This window comes from Euleptes europaea, chromosome 16 (genome assembly GCF_029931775.1).
Source record: "Euleptes europaea isolate rEulEur1 chromosome 16, rEulEur1.hap1, whole genome shotgun sequence".
In the NCBI taxonomy this organism is placed as follows: Eukaryota; Metazoa; Chordata; class Lepidosauria; order Squamata; family Sphaerodactylidae; genus Euleptes; species Euleptes europaea.
In genome coordinates this window covers 46,368,150-46,391,701 of record NC_079327.1, presented here as the reverse complement: position 1 = coordinate 46,391,701, position 23,552 = coordinate 46,368,150, and the positions used below count along the sequence as shown (strand labels likewise).

Genomic DNA, 23,552 nt, shown 5'->3' with positions numbered 1-23,552 from the left:
TGACAAAAGTATTAACTTAGGTGACAAAATTGACCATTTGGGTACTCGAGAAGACAGGTATCCAAATGCCAGCTCCACCCATCTGAAGGAAACCATGCCTGATTGGACCAAATTGCTCCGATCTGATTTCTCCTGGGCCATTCACATCTGGCATACCACCATATCTTGGAAAAAGGCATTCCCTACCTCCTTCATTACCTGTTTATCCAGAGACAGAAGCTAGTATTATGTTCCAGACAATGGCATCTGGTTTCCTTTCAGCATTCCCGCTCTTTACCACCCTTTGCAATTTGATGCCAAGAGGATTGTGTTGCAGGGACCTGAAGACACCAGTTGTCTATCCCTAAGTCAAAGAACTCATGACAGAGAACCTTCATGCATGGACCACTGCTGGTAGAAGTGTTGTATCACAGTCTACGCACCAGAACAAAAAGTACAACTGTCACTTTATCTGCTCCATATAAATACTTCTGAATTAGCCATTCTCTCACATGTTTTAGAGTTTTTGATACAGCATTGTACAGTCATAAATAATTTTCAACCAACTTTATTTTGCTATTATCTCACACAAGTATGTCCTCACCTCAGTCGATATCCTTTAGACAGGGGCAACAACAGTTTTTGTTCTTGTTTTTGCCTGATAACCTTTTCTTTGGCAGCTGTGCTGAAAATAATTGTACAGTTGCCGCTTTATTTTTAAAAGCTGCTATACATCACAAAACAGTAGTTCCACAAAGAATCTATTTTAAGCAACCCACCCAATCAGATAATGAAATACCCATAATTAATTAGTTTAAATTTCAGTTCATTTAGTTAGTTAATTCAATATGTTTTAATTGATCTTGTGATGTTCTTCTTGCAGTGTCATGGGCTGTCCATTGATGGCTATGTCCTTCCTTCGTCAACTACAAGAGAGGTAAGGTACAAAGAAATTGTTTGGTTTAGGGAACTCTTGGCTGAAGCAGGACTAACAGTGCATTCCTGAGCTTTCAGCGTGCGGGGGCCGGCGGGGGAAGAGGTGCCACTGCGGCGCCTTCTAACCCATTTCCCCAGAGATGAAAACTCAAAAAAATCCTTTTAAAGGCTTTTTAAATTTTAAATGGGGCTTTTCGCCCCATAGAGAGCAGCGAAGCAGGCGCAGCTCCGCTGTTCTTGCCGCTGGCGTGCTGGGCTGAAAGGGGACAGGGATCTGCCTAAAAGCAGCTCCTCTGCCCGGCACACCCCGGGAAAACCCCTGGGATGCCGGAACGCATCCCAGAACACAGGCACGGGACTTTACGCCAGTGGGATGCTGGTGGAAGGCCCCGTCAGCATCCTGGGAGACCAGTGTTCGGGCCTCCCCGCCGGCGTGGAGGGCCCCAACACCGGTGCAGCCTCTTCCTGGTCTCCTGAGGACTTTCATCCTCAGAAGTCAGGAATGTGCTCTTAATCTATTGGCAAAGATGTAGCCAAATGTCGTGCCCAATGCTACAGCTGTGCTTTTGCAGGTTAGCAAAGTCAGGGTCTCTGAACTAGTGCAGAATGCATTTCCAGAGAAAACCTTTTCTCCCTCTCCCAAAATAGTAGAACTCATAGTCCATCCAGTTAAGCTGATGGGCAGTAGGTTCTAGAAAGACAAAAGAAAATAATTCTTCACACCGTTCACAATTCACTTTTGGAACTCACTGCTGCAGGATGTAGTGATGGCCACTAATGCAGAAAGCTTTAAAACGGGATTCCACAAATGTATAGAGGAAAGGTCCATCAATTGACCTTAGCTATGCTGGGTAAATATAACCAGTTTGGGGAGCATCTTGGCCAAGTTTGGCCTTGTGGTCAAGCAATATGAAAACTATATCATATTAGAGAAACACACATTTGCATTAGAGAATCCAAATAATACCTGGCTGCGCTTTTCCAGAGCTCGCCTAATCACAAAAATGTATACTCATGGACCTTAGAAAGCACCTGGAAACTTTAGGAGAGCCATAAGACAACATTTTGTGGTTCCCTAAATTGCATGATAATTGCTCTTCCTTGATGCTTAAATCTCTATGTCCTTGGTATTCACAAACATTGGCAGACAAACCAGGCACAAAAAATGCTTTTAAACACTTGTTGAGGGCAGGGGAGGACCATTCCCTTTCTGCTCCTAGGAGTCTGCTCCTCACATTCCACAAACTGAAATAGATGATCTTTCGATTGAATCCCTAAGAGTGAAGAATCAAATCCTGAACACAATGGAGCTGGAGGGTTTCCTATACACTTACAGCTCTATCCTCTGCATGTTCGCTTAGAAATATTTACTTCCACATAAGTGGGCCTGAGTGCATCCATTTCTTTTATTAATTAAATTGTTTAGTTTTGAAAGTCAGAGTCAAGCCAGCTGCTCATTCAGCCTTTTAGTTCCCTGTGCAAAAGGAAAAGTTTGCCTTACATTTGCTTTTGTGTCATATGAACGCATGAAGCTGCCTTGTTTAGCTTCATACCTTCGGTCCATTCACCTCAGCATTGTCTACTGTGGCTGTCATTGACTCTCCAGGGCCTCAGGCAGAGAAAGGTCTTTCTTCAATACCTTCCTGTGATCCTCAGCCTAGAACACGCCAGGAGTGACGTCTGGGGTTGCCTGCATGCCAAGCACATTCTGGGCTAATGAGCTGTTGCCCCTCGTGAACTTTTCTTCCTGTGGTTGTCGCTTTACATTGGTCTTTTTTGCATGGGTTGGATCTCCCTGCTTGGACCTGGGTTCATTGCACATTAAAGTAACCCGGGTTGGGGGAAACTGTATACATTGGCTTGAATGATCAGGGATGAAACTGTGTGCTAATCGAACCATGAATACAGAAAAACAGTCTCCCAAGCTCAAATCAAGTCCCAGCCGTTTAAATGCTGCTCTGTAATTGGCTTATTTCACAGTGCTCCCCATGAGAGAAGATTTCCTTCCCCCCCAAACCCAAGTGCAGCATAAAAAAGCATTTTAAGAACAAAAAACGGAGCTACCTGAAAGGAGGGGGGGGAGAAATCCAAGCCTCGTTTTAAAAAAGGCTTTCTTTTGCTCAGAAAGAGCATGAAGCAGGAACCACTTGAATCCCCGCCTCTTTACACACTGCTTTGTGATTGGCTGTGAGAGAAGCCAATCTTCTATTTTCCCCTGTTTAACCACCGGCATGCTGCCTTGAAGAGGGGGTTGGAAAAGGGTGGGTCCGGGAAGCTCAATCCGAGAACGGAGTATGCACACTCTGTGACTCCAGAATGAGCCAGGATGAACAGTTTAATTCGGGACAGAAGAGGAAAGGGAAAAGCCGGGTTCTTTTTGCTAGGGCTGTTGAAAAAAAAATTCAGTATAGTTCGACTTCGGCAAAATTCGGCCCGTTTTTATTCGGGCCGTGCCGAAGTCCAAACTCCCCCGCTTCGGATCCCCGGAAATTCGGGGGGATCCGGAGTTCGGGGAAAAATTCGGGCCCTCCACGCCTTCAGGGGGATTCCCTTCAGGGGGATTCCCTGAAGGCGCACGGGGGCCCTTTAAACATATCTGTTTAAAGGGCACCCTGCCCCCCTTCAGAGGGCTTCCCTGGAGAGGCGCGGGGTGCCCTTTAAACAGATCTGTGTCTCCCAGCCGGGAGGCGCAGATCTGTTTGAAGGGAACCCTGCGCCCCTTCAGGGAAGCTCCCTGAAGGCGCGTGGGGTGGGGGAAAGGGCCCGAATCGGCCGAATTTATTAGGGAACACCCCGAACTCGGCCAATTTGGCTCCCCGGTTCCCCCCTCCCTTTTTGAGTTCGGTTCGTCCGAACTGAAAAACCGCCGAATTGAGAGAAATTCGGTAGTTTTTCGGTTCGGCCCGAACCGAATCAACAACCCTACTTTTTGCGTCGAAACAGTGTTGCGCTTCGAAGGAATGAGATATTGTGCATATTGAAAAATTTGATCTTGGCTGAAATGGGGAATAAAGGGGGTTAAAGCGACCATGCATAAAACAGCATTGTCTGCAAGCAGGGGTTGTCTTTTGTATTATGTAGTTTTGTATAGCACCTGGTTGGTTAACCATTATCGTTGACACCAAATATCAGTCAGTTACGTTTTTATTTATGTATTTATATATTTATAACCCATTTTTCTCCCCAGTGGGGAACCAAAGCTGCTGATAACAGTGCTCTGCCCTCCTCCATTTTATCCTTACAACAAACCTGTGTGGTAGAGTGGCCCAAGGTCACCTAGTGAGCTTCCATGGCAGAACTGGGATTCGAACCTGGGTCTCCCAGGTCCTAATCCGATGCTCCAACCTCTACTGCTTTGACACCCTAAGTTTTGTTATCACAACTATTTGTTGTGCATGGCAAACAATTTCAGCTTAGAGGACAAGCCCTATAGTTGCCGTTGTTTCTCTTTTTAAACTTGCTTAAATTTGTCATGTGATGTGATTAATGTCTTTTGCACATTAATTACTGTCACAGTATGCAGGGTTTTTTTAAAAATGAAAGATAAAACGGGCCCAGTGGTTTATAGAGTCGGATTCAGAATAAGCCGACCACAAGTGGCGGCTCAGGTTTTTGTGTCTCATGATATCAACTATTTCTTTGGCATTGGTTTCATTTGAATGCTGTTTCCTGAGTACAATGAAAAGGAGGAAAAATCTATTATTAGCAGTAGGCATTGTGTGTGTTAACAGCTGTGCACATGCCAAGTGTTCATAATTACAGCTTAATGGGACATTCTAATTTTAGAGGCAAAAATTATTTCCCCCGTTTTTGGCATGTGGAAAATGGAAATGCATTTGTTGACTTCTAGGGCTTTAGAACTACTTGGTGGTTTGTTTTACTGTTGGTTGCAGACAGTAAAGTAACTCTCCAGTGCTGCAGGGGGTGGACTGCCTTTTCTTCTGGGAAGGGCACCTTCCCCTTGGATAGACAGGTAGAACCCGAGGAAGGGTCAAACATTCCCCCCATAGCCATTTCTACTGGTAAAAATGGCATGGGAGGTAAGCCCCTCTTTTCCCCTTGCAGTGTTGGGAGCTTCACGGAGTGTCTGAGAGGTTTTTAAAGGTTTGTCCCCACAGGAACATGTGACTGAGTGCCAGTTGGCCGCCGATGATCTGACTTGTGTCATACGTAACTTGTATTTAGGTCCTTAGTTATTCAGTGTTCCTGGTTTTCTTATAACCTTCTCTAGCTGGGAGAGAAAGTGACAGGTATCCATCACAGCAGCCCAGCTCGTGTGCCATTCAGCAATTCCCAGAAGGTGGTGTGGAGATTCACCCACAACAGCCATCTTGTCCTGGAGTGATTGTCAGCAGAACACAGTCAGCTTTGCCAAGGAGAGGGCTTGATTCCTCTTTTTTCTCTCTCTTCCACACACGCACATCTACATATCCCTTCAGGCAATGTAGCAATTCACCACAGGAATATTTTTCTGACCCAGATTTATCAAGTGTACATTAGGCCATTTCTGTCCTGGTTCCATCAAAGGCTCTGTCACTTCTGCGTTAGGTAGCTGAGGAATGAGAGACCAGCCCAGCAGGCAGAGGGTTTACAACCCCACCAGAAAACGAACCACAGGAAGAAAAATGAGAAAGCAACAAGGCAAAGTCCCGCAACTTCTTCAGTAGTTGCTTACAAGGTTGCAAAAAGGTGAACATTCAGAAGTTGTTCCTCATCTCCATTTTGCCCCTTCCTCTCAAGAGAGTGGGAAGAGTCAAGAGGACATAGGTCTCTTCCCCTCTGGTCCAAATGCCACTATAGGAAGATGAGCTGAGGGACCCATCTCTGGGTAAGCAGCTCATCAATGGGGTGTGCAGTAGCTTTCTTAGAGAAGTCTGATGTCTCTTTTTGCATGGAGAAAGATCAAGTGCAGGAAGAAGTTGAGGAGATGGCATTTTTCCCACCAGAATTTGTTGCTAGATTGCTACTTACACCTTTAACTTTGCAGAAGAGCTAAAGAAGGCAGAGAACTGAAGAAATAATTAGTTGAAGGGTGCCAAAGAACCTTTCCTCAAGGTCCATCACAATCTTTTCCAGAACCATCTTCAGATCTGTCTGAACTATGCACTGATCATGGGCAAGGCAAAACTGTTACTCACCTGAGTATTAAATTATACACTTCACTTCAGGAGGCTATACATAGGTTTAAGGTTTTTGTTGGGGGTTTTTTAGCAGATACTCAAGCAGCAGCCTTAAAACTCTACATCAGTAGTGCACTCAGACAGGGATTCCTGCAAGTTAATATTCTGAAGCAGCTCCAAAAATTGTTTTGAGCTCCTGTGGAATAGCTGGAGGGTTATTGCTGAACTACTTGATTTCTAGAGCAGTGCAAATGTGGTCAGACAGGCTCATGTCTGTGGAGGAAGGTGGAAGTTTTCATTGTTGGTAGTATTTTTGGCAGTGTCAGAATCTCTGAGTAGGTAGTTCTTTGCCAGAGCCATGGCCGCAAGGATGGCAGTTTGCATGAGCTTGAATCCACCCAGCTTTTTGCATAATCTCCTTCTTTATTATAAGCCCCATCACCGCCCTAGCATCGACTTTGTGGCGGTGGGGAGCTATTAAGGCTGGTCTTCAGGATAAGCTTCTCTATGGGGTATACACAAATACTTTTGTCATTTAAAAAGAGTGGAAATGTCTGAGGAATACCTCAAGCAATACTTTCAGGAAGAAAGACTGTATTCCATACTAGCAACTGTAATGAATCTCTGGCACTGATACTCCTCTTGAATGTTTTTTCAGTCTGATTCATTATTTTGTATATAGGAACAATTGCTAAGCTTTACTCTCTCTCATTATTGCCAAGGGTATTTATAATGAATCTAGTACTCTTGATCACTGCCTCATATGTCCAAGGAGTGTTCCAATATCTGGATGATATTTTCATTCCTATCATGGAATGTCAACCACTGTGCCATGCTTCCGTGCATCTTAAAGTGTTAACTTCTGTGCAGCATCTGCAGTTCAATAGGTATGATATGAGTTGGGACAAGAGAATTGTCTCCTGAAGCCAGAATATGGAACACTTAGGGCCAAACGACCCAATATTATTTCGGTTTCTCTGCAGCCACACACTATTTGCGGGGAACTCTAGGTTGCCAAGTCTGGGTTGGGAAATTTGGGGAGATTTGGGAGTGGAGCCTCGGGAGGGTGGGGTTTGGGGAGGGCAGAGACCTCAGTGGGATATAATCTCATAGAGTCCACACTTGAATGTGGCTGTTTTCTCCAGGGGAACTCATCTCTAAAGTTTGGAGATCAGTTGTAATCTCCAGGCCCCACCTGGAGGTTGGCACCCCTAAGGGAATGGCATTTTCAAAATCTACAGAGGTTCTGATTCAGCAGTTCCAAAATGGGGCTAATAATTTCCCCTCCCAGGGCTGTTCTAGCTCGGGAAAACAGCGCTAGGAGCAAGCCCCCCTCCTTCATGCTACAGTCCCAAGCTGAATTGGGCCCCACAGACTTTTAAAATGCCATTCTCTTCAGATGCTTTGTAGGTAACACTGGCACAACTCACTGGAAATCACATCATGTGGCTTGGCCCTTCAGGGGTGAGTCTGAAGAAAAAAAATATGGATTTTTTGCACCTGTTGTGACACAGGTGAATAATAGCTCTGAGACCAAAGAGATGATGTTAGGAGATGATTCTTTGAGTGGGGTTGCATACCTTCTTTCAACTTTTCAAAAAGGAATTGGTACAGCAGCTTTTCCGCGATTAAAATCGTGTAAGAGGACTCTGGCAGTGTAGGGTGACCATGACATGTATGGCAGTGAATGTACAGGCAAAACTAGGTTAATTTACCTAAACTATATTCATTTAGTGGGGGGTGTATGATATTTGTCATTTCCTCCGTGAACCAATAAGAAGAAACAGAATTTATAGTGCATAGCTTTTCTACCAAAAAATCATTTTTTCTTGACGGTACCAGCTAAGAATATTATCCAGAATCTTTTCTGGCTTTATAATCTAAATTGTGTGGAGATGATAAATTATTTTCAGTATCAAGAGAGATTGAAAAAAACTCAGATCTTTTTAACAGGCCTGTCAGAACTTGGCAATATCTAATTTTGCTGCTTAATAGGAATCAGACTAAATAAGTACAAGTTCTCCCGAGGCTCAGTGATTCTATGTGACATCTGAACATTTTTACTGGTACAAATTAGGATCCTTTTCCTGGCTTGCAATGATTAGATGTGTTCTTCCCAAAAGAACAATCTCCTGGCAGCAAGTAAACAAAAAGAACACACTGTAGCATTTTTTTTTTTGCTCTGCATAAATGTGACATAAGAACCCAGAACAAATTGCATCCCCTTCCCTGACTTTTTTGCAGCCCGTTGTTTATGCCTCTTTTCCTCCTCTTTATGGGAACATCTTGTGTGTCCCCCCCTTGTACATTACTCTGCAGCAGTGGTGCAGTGCGCTTCCTTCCATTACTACCAGAGTAACATGAGAACCCCTGGATTAGATAAGATACCACATTGCAGACTTCAGCTATGCTAGCTTTGCCCCAGTTTCTGGAAAGGTTAATGCTGATGTGGTCTGGGTTTCTCATGTTACCTTGGTAGTCAGGAAGGATTCATGGTTTCAGTGATTTCCAAATTGCCAGTGGAACATGAGGTGGCCTTAAACATGCTCAAAGCAAATCAAGGGCAAAGGTAGCCAGGTAGGTGGTAGGAGAATTTAGGCACCACTGCATCTGCCTTACAGAGAGATAGCCGTGTAAGGTTGAAGACTAACCTAATTGTATTCTGGCATAAACTTTTGTGGACTGGAGCCCATTTTCTTCAGAATCTTTTCCTCTACTTGGATTCTGAATCACATGATGTATTTGGTACCAGTTTTTCCATTTTGTTGCTGACAGCCAACAAACCCTGCTGTGTGGGCCTCTGAGACGCTCTCGCTTTGCAAAATCTGGGAGAGCAAAAGCCTTGGGTGCTTTGGCCACCAACTTCCATGAGGATGAACAGAGATGGAGAGGCGGGGTGGGGTGGGGGAAGCAAAAAAGACACTGGAGGAGGAAAAAGGGAGAAGTGAGATATGGATAGGATTGGGGGGTGCGTAGATAACAGCTGGGATGCACAGGGCCCTAAGTTGATACAGAGTATGGGATAGAAAATGAAAGAATAGGATGACATTGGGTAAAGGGAGACTTTTAGAGTGAAAAAAGAGACAAGTAACTGGAAAATGGAAATGCGAGATAGGGAATCAAAGCGGGGTGACTCAGAATGGATGCTCTAGGTCCTGGGGTGGTGGAGAGAATAGGGAGAGCACTGTGGCTTCTTGAGAGAAAAGAGTGATGTCACTTTGAGATGGTGCTGCAGACCCACCTATCCATGGTGAAACAGAAATAGAGGAGTAACTAAAATGTAGTTGTGGAGATCTGTAGTACAAAAGAGAGAGAAGAGAGTATGTGGAAAAGGAGGGGGGAGAGAAAATGCTTATTATGTAGTGGAGAGAGGAAAGTGATGTGCCCCCCCCCATTAACGTAGAGTCCAATGGAGCAATGAGGGCAAGGAGGCTGGTGTGAGCTTACGGCTTGCTTTATTGGCCAAGAAGTCATAACCGGGTGAGTCAGGATACAGACGAACAGCTCTGCAATCCTGTCACACCGAAGGAGGGGCAATTCAAGAGGTTTTATAGACATTTGACATTCCAGTACAACACTGGTACATTTACTTAACATACGATGTTAGCTTGTCAGTGCAACGTCATTAGTCTCTTCAGCGCCTGCGTGAGCATTGCTACATTAATGAATGGTCAGAGTGTTCCTTTGCAGGCTGAAGCGAAAGTATCAGAAAGGGGGAATAGGTGGGAGGGAGGCTGTTCCCTTATGTGAGAGGAAAGATTCCAGCCTTTGGCATGTGTGTGTGTGTGCCTAGTAGTTGAGAGATTGTGCACCAGGAGATTTTGGGTGAGGGAGACAGAAAAAGCAGCAATCAGTCTATATCCTTGACTTGGATAGCCCCAGACTAGCTTGAGCTCATCAGATCTCAGAAGCTAAGCAGGGTCGGCCTTGGTTAGTGTTCGGATGGGCAACCTCCAAGGAACACCAGGGGCGTGACACAGAGGCAGGCAATGGCAAACCACTTCCGAATGGCTCTTGCCTTGAAAAACCTACGGAGTCACCATAAGTCAGCTGTGACGTGACGGCAAAAAAAAATCAGTCTTTAGGGTGCAGACCAGTGGTAGAGTACAGAGAGAGCAAACTGCATACTGGAAGAGAAGGAATAGAGCATTAAGAAATGCAGAGTCGAAAAGAAGTGTGATGGTGCCAAAAGAGGGGAGAGAACATGCTATGTAGTATAAACAGAAGTGTAACAGAAGTGTAATAAAAACACTTCCCTGCAGTTAATGCGACCACGTAGCAACATATCATGGTTAAGCAATCACTGTCTTCTCCCAAGACCAATGATGGACATGTGGGGACATCTCCACACACCCATTTATTCTAACATCTGGCAACACCCCCATGCAGGGCACCAGAGGCATCCTTGTGTTCAAAGTAGAGGACTGAATGCATTGGGGGGGGGCACTGTGGGTACTGGAACCTTCCTGCCTGGAATTCCCAGACAATGCACCAGAATATGTAACTCTAGGGGAACTGGTGACCACTGGAAGTCTTGCCTATATTTGAACTTGTCCTTCCGTATACCTGCAATTCATTTAAATGAGACTTTGCAGTGTTTAACTTGGTGATTATGTACAATGTGATATATGCAAGCATCATTTGGAATATTCTCATTCTTGTCTATTTTTTTCCCGCACCAACTCCACTATATTCATACAGATGACCGCGTGTGAGATCAAGTTTGCTGTTCATGTCGAGTCAGTGCTGAACCATGTACCCCAGCCTGAATACAGGCAACTGCTTGTGGAAGCCATCCTTGTGCTTACAGTGTTATCTGAAATAGAGGCGAGCAGCATTGGGGGTATAATTCACGTGGATCGGATCGTGCACATAGCAAATGATCTCTTTCTTCAGGAGCAGGTATGTGTGCTCATTCTTTTCTGTTACCTAAGGTGGCCCTTGAGAAAAACTCTGGGCTGTGTCCCATTGAAAGTATGGGTTTAAGACCAAACTTGTACTTGCATTTCATTAATTTGAATGGCTCCTGAATTCTGTTCCTATGGACTGACTTAACCTGCAGTGGTTCATTAGTAAAGTGTCTGGGAAATGAGAAAACCAGCTGGCATCTGGTCCCCCCCCCCGCCCCCAATCATTTCCGCTTCCATACAATAAGATCTCAAGTGCAGTTTTGCATCTCTCAACTGGCAGGTAGAAGAGTTCCAAGTGACTGCAGGATCATGGCCCAGTGGGATGAACTGTACACTCATTCCAAGTGGTGGTGCTTCCTAGAGGCATAATAAATGGCATAAAGCCAAATGACAGGTATTGAGCCAAAATGAAGCATTAGGCATGGGCTGGTCAGCATGTAGGCAGGCAGGTGAGAAGATGATCATATAATTGAAAAGGCCGCAGATTCAGTAAGTAGAAAAAGAATCTATAGTAATGCCGATGGACCTTATTTTTGATTCTATGTAAGAGATCCAGTTCAAGTCATTAGAGTCTAAGAGGAATTGAAACACATAACTAGAAGGATTTGAGTGGAACAGAAGGCGGAGCCAATACTTAATAGTAATAAGCCACAGTTTAGTTATTATTAGATTCTGTCCACATTCTAGGCAAAGAGCCGCATAGGGAACACATGGTGGTACTCCAAAAACGTTTCTCAAAAAGTATGATTGAGGTTGTTCTAGATCATAGAATCATTGGAAGGGAATCATAGAAGAGTTGGAAGGGACCACCAGGGTCATCTAGTCTAACCCCCTGAACAACACAGGAAATTCACAACTACCTCCCCCCACACCCCCAGTGACCCACACTTTATGCCCAGAAGATGGCCAAGGTGCCCTCCCTCTCACGTTCTGCCTAAGGTCATAGAATCAGCTTTGCTGACAGATGGCCATCTAGCCTCTGCTTAAAAACCTCCAAGGAAGGAGCGCTTACCACCTCCCGAGGAAGCCTGTTCCACTGAGGAACCGCTCTGTTAGATGAATGTCTGTTATGATGAATAACTCAAACTAAAGATCGGAGAGAGGTTGCAAAAATGTATAGTGCAGTTGGTTCACTGGGTCACCGCTTGATGGAATGGATTGAGCAAATGACAGGCAAACTATGCCTGAGCTACTTCTTGTGAGCTGCTGCCTTGGAACAGCCTGTAGCACCAGTAGCTCTGACCTTTGGCAAACTAATCCAGTGGCACCTGAAGTGAAGCATTCATTGCTAGAGTTTGAGACCCATGCTGCCATACAGCCAGTGTTGCCAGGTCCTAGCATCAGCACGAGGGACCCGGGGGCTTATCTAAGTATGCACTTGTGCAGTCCATTCAGATATCTGGCAGTTAGTCTAGTCCATTGTAGAGTGTGGGGTGGGGGGAACATGCCAGTCTTCTGATAGCACTATCCAGCAGCTGGCTCAGGGAGTACACACTGCACACTTGTTTGTTGGGTTAAGGCTAGATTTTAGGAGGCCTTGCAGTTAGATTGTTTGGTATACCTAAGTTTCAGAAAGTTAGATTGCACTGTAGCATTTTTGTACTACCTTTTTTTTTCTCTTCCTTCCAGAAGTCCCTCGGAGCAACTGATAGTTTCCTGGAGCGAGACCTCGCCACGGGGATCTGCTACTTTTTGTATGACAGTGCCCCGAGTGGTGCTTATGGGACAATGACTTATCTGACAAAAGCAGTAGCAAGCTACCTACATGAGTTTCTACCAAGCACAGGATGCCTAATGCAATAAACAGTCTAAAACACAAACATTAATTTAAAAAAAAAATCAAAAGCATTCTTCTGGTTAGGATTGCCCCCCTCCAGGTGATACCTGAAGATCCTCCGCTATTGATCTCCAGATAATCAAGATCAGTTCTGCTGGAGAAAATGGCTTCTTTGGAGGGTGGACTGTATGCCATTATACCCTGCTGAGGGCTCTCCCCTCCCCTCCCCAAACTCCACCCTTCCCAGGCTCCACCCCCCAAATCTCCAGGTATTTCCCAAACCAGAGCTGGCAACCCTACTTCTGGTTCTAGAACCTGCCTCTTTAAATACTCTAGATTGTTGCCTCATTGTCTCAACACTGCATTATTTGTCTTTTAGAGAGGACGCTGGCCTATAGATGATATTGTCACTATTATGGGCAATACTCTGGACAAGTAAATATAACTTTCTAGATCTGCTTCAGCTCAGACATATGAAATTAAATATTGTGTATCGGGACAAGAAAACAGAAGTGTTCTTTGGGGGTTCTTCGGTGCTCGATAGGAAAATGTATTACTGGTTAAAAACAACAACAACCAAAAAACCTTACTTATGTTTCAAGTTCACATCATTGTTTTAATTTAAGCTTGGTTTCACATGACACCAAGAATTTGTTTAATTATCAAACTATCTTTTTTTTCCACACCAGTGTATAGGAGGAACACCAGTAAAAGCAAATGGAATATCTAAGCTTACTGAATTTTAATTGGGAATCTTTCACTGGGAAAATTACTTCCAACTGTGAAAGAAGCTGGGAAATAAATAGGAATCTTTAAGATTTCCTCTTAAGAAGTAAAATCCAGGGGTCACATATTTCAAAATCCCAATGTGGAAGGCACTCCTATGCAGGAATGAGCATCAAAACTAAATGCAAATATCAATATTTTGAGTGCTTCAACTCAAAAGCAGGAGATACATCTGGTGATATTGCATGTTAGTTGTTGTTTTTAATTGCATGTAGACATGGTATGCACATGCTGGGAAGCAATGGCCATGTGCAAGGGTATATATACATAAGGCGAAAAACCTGCCTATAACATGGTTTACAAGCTGATTCCATGCTAATGCCTAAATTGAAATGCCTTCTGTGAAAAGACTGCAATGTGTGAATTAATCCCAAAATGTCATACCTGTACATGAGAGGTTTTAAGAAGCTGAATTGGATTAAAGACTTTCTGATTTAAAAAAAATGAAGCAGATTAAAAGCTTTATTTCATATATATGTGTGAGCTGCTTCAAACATTCATGCAAAAACGTATGATATAGCTGATACAGCCAGCGTGGTGTAGTGGTTAAGAGCGGTGGTTTGGAGTGGTGGACTCTAGTCTGGAGAACCGGGTTTGATTCCCCACTCCTCCACATGAGCAGAAGAAGCTAATCTGGAGAACTGGGTTGCTTTCCCCACTCCTCCACGTGAAGCCAGCTGGGTGACTTTGGGCTAGTCACAGCTCTCTTAGAGCTCTCTCAATCCCACATACCTCACAGGGTGTCTGTTGTGGGGAGGAGAAGGGGATTGTAAGCTGGTTTGATTCTTCCTTAAGTGGTAGAGGAAGTTAGCATATAAAAACCAACTCTTCTTCTTCTTCCATAACTTCAGAATGCAGGTGGAATTGCTTGTTTGGATGGCATGTGGAAAGCGAGCACATCAGCTAGAAGGACCTGTGTAGTGGGATGGTAGCTGTTGCTTCACCCCTTCTTGCCTGATCATTGTTGTCTCTGTAAGTTGTCTGTGGGTCTGTGTGTGTGTGGAAAGTGCTGTCAAGTCACAGCCGACTTATGGCAACCCAGAAGGATTTTCAAGGCAAGAGAATAACCTTCCTCTGCATGGTGGCCCCGGTATTCCTTTGTGGTCTCCCATCCAAGTACTAACCAGGGCCGACCCTGCTTAGCAGCTGAGATCTTGCGAGATCAGACTAGCCTGGGCCATCCAGGTTAGGGCATCTGTAGCTCTAGCCCTCTTCTATTTCTAGCCGTCTGTAGACCATAATCACAGCAAATAAATTATGGGATGAATCTGCTGCTGTAGATAAAAATTAACAAGAGTCTACCTGTTGATGGAGGCAAACTTACAAAATGTTAGGCTTTTCACAGACTCTTGCGTCTACTGGTACAAAGGGTTTTAGGACCAGAATCCTTCTTTGGTTCTACAACATTGCTAACCTTTATAGGGCTATTAAGTTTTTTTAAAAACTTACTATAAACATTAGTAGATGTATTGAATCAACCAAGATCACAGCAGTTGAATGTGCCAGTTCACTATGCCTAATCTGAAGTGATTTTAAGAACAGTGCCCTTGGCTAAAGTATGAACATGTTAAAATTTCTGTTCTGTAAGATTCTTTCCAGCTCCGCTTGTCTAAATATAGTTACTGAGGGAACATTAAGCCGTCGTTTGGAGCATCCCAGTGGAAAGGAATGTTGTGAGCTGTTCTGGGAGTCAGACTAATGTCTTTTCTGTCTTCCTGCAAAGGAATCTTAGCACCTGCTTGCAGATAAATTGCATTGAAATCAGTGTGACTCCTCAAAGCAAACGTGTGGCAGTTAGAAAGAGTGAGCTTTGCAAATTCAGCTTTCTCCATGCAGGTTATAGATCATATAAAATTATAAAGCTGTAATATTAGAATTCAGAAAGAACGTGAACCAGATATATGGCAACAGTAGACTGGATGCTGTGGTTGTCTGAGAGGGAGGTGCTGGGTGGTGGTGCATCCTTTCCCGTGCCTTAAGCCTCCCATGGCAGTCACCGGTGACCCCTGGGAAGGCACCACTGTGGTTGCAGGATCCCTGGCACCAAGAAGGCCACCAGGCTTGGGAGCTGCAGTGAGAAAGAAGAGTTGGCTGAAGTCACTTCCACCTCGCTCCGCCGCCAGTCCCTCTTGCTGTTTCTTCCACTGCACTTCCTTGCCTATGCTTGCCAGTGGCATTTCAGCCCCCTTGCCCACTGTCTTTTTACCCACAGAGGATACCCTTGCAATACCCCTTGGAGGCCGCAGAAGAAGTACCATCACACTGAAGCATTCCTGGGTGGATAGTATTTTATAGGTCTCACATTTTCACAAGGCAGATTTCATATGCAGCTGTAGGCTACAAGCCCATTGAAATCAATTTACTTGATTGTGCATAGCTTTGTACTGGATTGTACCCATTGTGTATACTTCAAATTGAGATGTTGGTGCTTATCAACCTTTGTCTGAAATGCTTTTCATGAAGCAAATGATGTGAATTGTTATTTACCAGAACCACAAAAATGTTATTCTCTGATTTTTTCCATCTTACACAGAGATGGAGATTTGTAACTTGCCCAATTCCTGTGCTGGTACAGTAAGTACTTGGGGGTGGGGGGAAGTGTTGTTTAGGAAACAGGTAGAGGAGCCAAAAGTTTAATTCCTTGGTATCTGTGCTTGAGGAATCTGGTAATGTGCTTTGCCAGAGGGCAGGTTAGAGAGGTCTGAGCTTAAGATACAATTTGTCTGTCATAGAAAATATCACCACTGCTGTTTCCATTGTATCATTCAACTACAGTGACTTTGTTTGCTGTGCCATAATTGGAATCTACTGTAGCCTCAAGCATGTGTCTGGGAAGGTATTATGCTACAAAGCGGCTGAAGGGGATTCTGCTGTTCCTGTCAATGGTTACAGAGATCCCACTGGTAGAGCTGCACTTTTATGAATGGTTGTGCATCTTTTTTTGGTTGATGTGTGCATGTTTTTGAAGGTTACACTACATTATTCAGCTAACAAATTGATCTTTTTACTGATGGGTTGACTGGCCAACATGGAAGTACACAAATAACTGTGAAGTCAAAATCCAAAAGAGCATGAAATGCTCCAGTGCCTGCTGATATTCATGGGCCCAAATGCACAACTCTGTTGAGGGGGTGTAATTTGTATTCTGCTCAAATCCTTTTTGAAATTTTGCATAAATGTTGAGGTTCCTGTTTCTCACTTCCTTCTTCAATTTTAATGAAAGTGAATTGCTTTAATCCAAAAGGAGACAACCCAAAGGAGAATTTTGAATGGACCTGTATTTTGTTTCTCATACTTTATTCCCCATTCTCTGGTGTGTTGTTTATACAGATGAGATATACAGTGCCATTTACACTGGATTATTTGTCGTACCTCTTCAGAGAATGACTGGAATGTATTCTTTCTTGTCTCTCTTTGTCATACTTTATTAAGCCATAGAAAAGCTTAGTCAATAAACAGAGTTTGATTTTTTTGACTACTCCATCTAAGGTAGTAACAGTAGCAATCTACACTGATTCCTCTCTGTGGCAGTTTTTAGTAGAAACCAAAAGGGTTACCCTAACCCAATACTCTGGTCCACATTACATAACTGCAGGGCAGAGGGAGTTAAAGAAAAACTGCACAGTACTTGCATATTGTGTGGAGTTTATCCCATACAAACTACAGATTACATCAGTGGTGTGATGCTTTAGTGGGTATAAGGGTCTCTGTGTGAATGCATCTTCTATGGACTTCAGATCTGGACCAATGAAAGTGATACTTCTTGATCTAAGTTCTGTCTTCCCCCTAAGGCTTCTGTCTCAAAAGACTGGGTTGGGATGCTGCATAGAATCAATAGAGATTCAAATGTTTTGTTGCAGAGGTATCTGAGGACATAGCATGGTTCTATTGAGAACTCTTTGTGAGGTTGTTCAGCATTTTTTTGTAAAGTTTTGCAAAGAAATGTAAACATTTCTTCCCCAAAAGCTTTCTGATATATTTTGTAGAGTACAAATTATCATCTGAGAGTTACTGTTCTACTCTCTCAAATAATTTGCCTTAATATATCCATCTTAACCTTATTTGAGGGTATCAGTAATAACTATTGATTACATTTATATCCTACCATTTTATCTTCAAAGAAATCAGGGCAATTTCCATCAGATTCCCTGGGGAAAGCCTATCCAAGCATTGATCAAGCCCAGACCTGGTAGCTGTGTTATGTGCCTTCCAATTATATCCTGGGATCAAGATATGCCACCTTCATAATAGTGAGGATTCATCTGTTAAAATGTAAAGGACTTGGAAACAAACAAACATGCCACCAAGACTGCTTTGGTCTATTTGGGGCATGAGATTGGAGCTGACAGCCTTGATTTTCAGCTTTCAAGTATCCCACAGTGAATGACTAGCTAAAAACCCATTTACAGACCAATGACTTCAGTGGACTTAGATGGGTGTAATTCTGCCTGGGCTTGCGCTGCCAGTCCTCCCAGCTCTTTCCCTTTTCCTCTTGAATAGATGAGAGCAATTGCTAGTTTTCTGATCCAGGCTACATGTACACTGCCCAAGCGCAAGCAAAAACTGCATGTGTAGAATACGTGTGCATCCCTGTGTGGAAGCATCTTCCATTCAGGTGTGCTCTCCCATCTGCATCAATGGATGTCCCTCTCTGACTGCAAAAGAATATCAGCTATCATGAGTTTCTGCTTTGTTTAAATTTTCTATTTTATTAAGAGTAATTTGTTCTCACTTACTGCAACTTCTTTGCCTCTGCTGGTTGGATGTGCATTCACACATTATAAGGTATTCACACTGTATAAGGCATATGCCAGTGTGGAGCTATAATGAAGAAAAATTATTTATGGAATCTTTATCACACGAGAAGGTGGGCTTGTACATTAAAGGACTCCCATCCCATTAACTTATTGGCACAGAATCGATTCCTTAGCCCCTTGCCTCCTTTCTTCCCAAGTGAGGAATTATAATGGAAAATGGAAATGGACATCTCAGACTGCCCAGGATCTACAGATGCCCTTTCTTGTTAAGAAAGTCAAAACACACACTGTATAAGCAAACAACATGCTTGTATGTTCCATGTTAAGACTGTGGCTTTGTTAGAAAACAAATTTCATTTGATATTATGCTGTTGTAATACAAAATTCCTGGAAGTGAATTACTATGTAAGCGAATTGTGAATGGCATGTGAACTTAGAAGTCAGTCAGCATCAGACAGCCTCCTGTTAACATGCCTTGTTTCTTCTCAGGCTTATGTTCCACATGGCCAAGTGATGTGACCGTGATCTGTGAGGGCACCACTTTTGGTCATGCAGGATTTAGCTTGGCTTCAGTTTAGACACCATTTTGCCCATGTTAGCAACTCCAGCCTACTATTTGAAATAAAGTGTTTTTGTAAGTGTCAACGTTTCCAGAGTTTTTCTCTTAGTAATCTCAAGCATTGTGCAATAAAATCTGAGCTTTTGAAACCTTTAATACATTACATGAAGGGCGTATTGCTGCCAGAGCAATATCAGTGGTTCAGTTGTCTCCCATTGAGCTGAGTTTTGTGTTTATTTGTAGGGGTTATTTGTAGACTTTGAATGGTTTTCTAAGGAAAAACGGTCTCCATAGAGTTTAGTAATCTAACTTTCGTATAAACTCTTATTTATTGCATTTCTGAGGATGGATACCTTATAACTCTATGGTAGGAAAAATTGTTGCATGTCTGCAGTGCCATAACTCAATACTGAGGGCAGAAAATGCATGCTCTACGTAAAGATATCCTGCCTTGCACATCTATGCAGTAACACCCATGTGTATGCTGAACTGAATTATGTATCGTATACAGCCATATATGCTGCAGTATTCTTGACATTTTAACCATACAAATAAATGATGTAATTATAGCAGCAAGGAAGATGACCACAGTTATTTTTTTATTATGAAAAATGCTACCAATAGTAATATTTTTCAACAAACTTGTTTCTGATGTAAGTTATTAAAGACCTGGACATGCTTGGTTGAGGGGAAATCTCCATATATCATGTATTCAGTGCATTTCAATATTGTTGGGTACCTGGGTAAAGTTAGCATAGAGAAAAAAAGGTCCCCATGACTAAGTCCATTGTAGCTCTCCAAGGTACATGTAGTTTCTCCCAGCCTCATTATTTTAAACAACTCTGACAGAACAGGAAGTATCGCCTTAGTTGGTAACTAGATTGTCCATAAATATCTGGGATTGAGGTTTGCTTCTCTGCCCCTCAAGAGTTCCATTTTGCCTTCTTGCATCATCTTATATTCTTACAAGTGGGAACCTGCAAGGATTTGTGGGAAATATCTCAATGTCCCCCTCCCCATTTCCTTTTCCATTTCCTGAAAGCCCTCATAGCCTCTCTCCTTTTCCTATTTCCTTCTCTCCTTATAGAGTTGCCAACCTCCAGGTGGGGCCTGGAGATCTCCAGGAATCACAACAGATCTCCCAATTACAGAGACCAGTTCCCCTTTAGGGTTGCCAGCTCCAGGTTGGCAAATTGCCAGAGTTTGGGGGGGGGGACTTTGAGGGCAAGATTTGGGGAGGGGAAAGACCTCAGCAGGCTATAATGCCACAGAGTCCACCCTCCAAAGCAGCCATTTTCTCCAGGGGAATTGATCTCTGTCAAGTGAGATGTTGTAATTCTGGGTGATCTCCAGCCCCCACCTGGAGACTGGCAACCCTACTTCCCCTGAAGGAAATGGCTGCTTTGGGGTGTGGATTCTATGACATTATACCCTTCTGAGGTCCCTCCCTTCCCCAAACCCCACCCCTCAAATATCCAGGAATTTCCCAACCTGGAGTAAGCAACCCTATCTCCTTTCCACCCAACAGCCAACCGACCTTTATCTCTCTGTGTTAAGTTTTCAGACTCCTGCAACCTCTACCTTGGAAAACTACAGTCTTTCTCCACAGTGTTCTCCTCTCCTCTTTTTTTAAATCTGCAACCCAACCCTGTGAGATAGTTTAGGCTGAAAGTATGTGAGTGGTCCAAAATCACCCAGTGAGCTTCCTCAGCAAGCTGAGGATTCGAACCTGGGTCTCTCAGATCCTACTCTGAAGCTCTAACTGCTGTACCACACTGGCTTTCATATGGTGGATGCTGTTGAACTGTAGAAAGTAGCCGGGCCTAGTTGAGTCATGCAAGTCAGGTGCTATCAAGTCACCTAGAGGTTGCTGCCAGGCCTTGGGTTGCCAACCTCCAGGTGGGGCCTGGAGATTCCCCCAGAATTTCAACTGAACTCCAGACAACAGAGATCTGTTCCCCTGGGGAAAAAATGTCTGCTTTGGAGCATGGACTCTATGGCATTATACCCTGCTGAGGACTCTTCCTTCCCCAAACCCTGAGGACTCTTCCTTCCCCAGACTTCACCGCAAAATCTCCAGGAATTTCCCAACCTGGAGCTGGCCTCCCTAGTCAGGCCTGGCCTCAATGAGTCCTCCCCGAAAGGCCAAAATAGGCCTGGAAAGCACTCTGCCTCCTCCTGCCTCTTATTCATAGGGTTGCCGGGTGCCCGGTGGTGACGGGCAAACCCCCACCAATCCACCCCCCTGCCCGCCGACCAGCTGAGTGTTGGGGGGCAAATGTGCATGGGCACTGCGGCACGTCACTTCCGGCTTACACCCGGACGTGCCGCCTCGCGAGTGGCCTTATACCACTCAAACTGTTTGAGTGGTAAAAGGCTCCTTGTGATGCATCTCAGCTCTGCCCCAAAAGCCTCCCGCCGGAGGAGAGGGGGAGAACCTGGCAACCCTACTTATTCACAGAAACTGAAGCCTGGAGTGCTGTGATTTCCTAGCAACATCCACAGAAGAAATCTGTTAAAGCTTCAGGCGCTCCTTTTACCATTTTCAGGTATTTTAAACCACCCAATGTATTTTTTTAGATTTCACATTTTTCTGCAAACCTGGGGCCCTTTTCAGGTTTGTAGAAATATTTGTGTTGTCCATTCACAGCTCCAGTCACCGGATTTAAGTACCCAAAGATCTGGCCAACTTCAATCGTAGAATATAAGATTATGATATTTCAATGGGAATTGTTCACATATACACCTGGCAGACAGGGATTCCATGCACTTATGAATCAGTTTTAGTCTCATTGACTGCTAGAGTATCTGCACATGCATAATTGTAGTCTGTAAATCAGCCTCAGGCCACGTTAAAAGGAGTAAAATGCAGTAATTGTGCACATGCATGTTTTCTGAACTACTGGATAGCCAGAACCTTTGTAATAAGATGATTGTATAAGTAGGAGAGATGTTACATATGGATAAACTGATCTTGAACCCACGTGTGGGAAGCCAAATCGGTAGATCTAAATAATCCATGTTCAGAGAGTTCAGAGCAAGCAAAGTATCTGGCTCTACCTAGCCACACAAGAAGTTCAGATTATCATTACCCTTTGTTATATGTAGCCTGTAATAGTTTGCCACATAGCATCCCACTCTTCCACTTTGTGTATCACAGTTGCTTGGTGTAGACTTAAGCTGTGAGTGATTGCTAGATGAATTAGCCCAGGAGATCTTCAGGCACACGCTCCTCTCCACCCCTCCCCTTTTGTGTGTGTGTGTTTGTGGTTGGAAACCTGGACTGCAGAGAACCATAAACTACAGTTTTCCCATTTGGATATATGGCAAACTACAGCTGGCTGTAGATCTGGAAATACCAATTATTTACCGTATGAAAGGGGAAGAGGGAGCCCAAGGCTATCCTAGCCTCATTCATGTAGCAGCAAACCACCGTTTTCCATTACGCCTAAATCAAGCTAGTGTGTTCCATTGTGGACCCATTGTGTATTTCTTAAAAATCAGAGCTGCTTTGAAACAAAGGCCAGAATAATTAATTTTAAACAACAAAGGTGTTATACATGTTAAATTGCAATAAAAAGAGAGTATCCCTGATCACATATAGAATGCATTAATTTCACCACAAGGTAGTCCAACGAGGATGAACAGAAACAGATTCAAGATCAGAAGCTGTGTGTCTCCACAAAGCACTGTGTCCCAGCATCTTTTTAAATTAACAACGTATGGGCTACAAAGCAGTTTCTCTGTTATCGGTATCACTGGTTTTCAACCACAAAGGTCATCACCTAACTTAAGGTTAGTGATAATGTCATTACATGGCTCTCTTTGACGAGAGGAAAGAAAGACATTAATAGAACAGCAGAAAAGAACAGGGGTGGGGGAGAACAGAAAACGTATTAATGGATTCCATGATTGGGATGAAATCTGGTCCAGGTCTGAAAAGATGAAGAAAACTGTTCTACATCAAATGTAATAAAGCCCAAACTGATTCCATTTTTAAGACATTAAATTAAAAATAAAAATGCCTTTGAAATTCTACTTGAATGTATTTTTAAATACTTTAAAAAATTTAAATACTTAAAAAATAAATAGCATATTTTCTTATAAAGTATATAATTTAATAAACTAGTACTTATGTCATCTGGCTTCTGCCTATCTGAACTAAATTGTACTGGGTTCCATAACTTAGAGGCACAGGTGAATATAAATCATCTCCTAATTTCTTCAACTGGACTTAAGTGGTTCCACAGGTGTACCAAACTCACATCATGACAGCTAGAAGAAGAAGGAGTTGGTTTTTATATGCCAACTTTATCACTTAAGGAAGAATCAAACCAGTTTACAGTCACCTTCTCTTCCCCTCCCCACAACAGACACCCTGTGAAGTAGGTGGGGCTGAGAGAGTTCAGAGAGAACTGTGACTAGCCCAAAGTCACCCAGCAGGCTTCATGTGTAGGAGTGGGGAAACCAACCCAATTCACCAGATTAGCATCCGCTGCTCATGTGCAGGAGTGGGGAATCAAACCTGGTTCTCCAGATTAGAGTCCATAAATCCGGGTTAGAGCTCTATAAATCCTGAAGCAAGCACTGCCCCAAGCTATGAACAGTAGACATTTACAGATGTCTGGACTGGGGTGACAGCCTTTGGGATTGAAATATTTATCTAGTTTATGAAAGTGTCACTTTAGGGTGAAGCAGACTGGCATAAATAAGAATGACTCGAATACA

The 23,552-nt window shown here is 43.5% G+C and overlaps 1 protein-coding gene across 5 annotated transcripts in view; it reads left to right on the top strand.

Annotated features, from left to right (window-relative positions):
• The window catches only part of PHKA2 (phosphorylase kinase regulatory subunit alpha 2), a 74,030-nt gene extending 61,268 nt beyond the window's left edge, over positions 1-12,762 (top strand). For all 5 annotated transcript variants that reach the window (XM_056861883.1, XM_056861880.1, XM_056861882.1 and 2 more), the window contains 3 exons: positions 863-916; positions 10,737-10,937; positions 12,575-12,762. In XM_056861883.1, the coding sequence (XP_056717861.1) occupies positions 863-916; positions 10,737-10,937; positions 12,575-12,748 (429 nt within the window). In that variant the 3' untranslated portion in view covers positions 12,749-12,762. The remainder of the gene's footprint in view (positions 1-862; positions 917-10,736; positions 10,938-12,574) is intronic.
• The last annotated feature ends 10,790 nt before the right edge of the window (positions 12,763-23,552 follow it).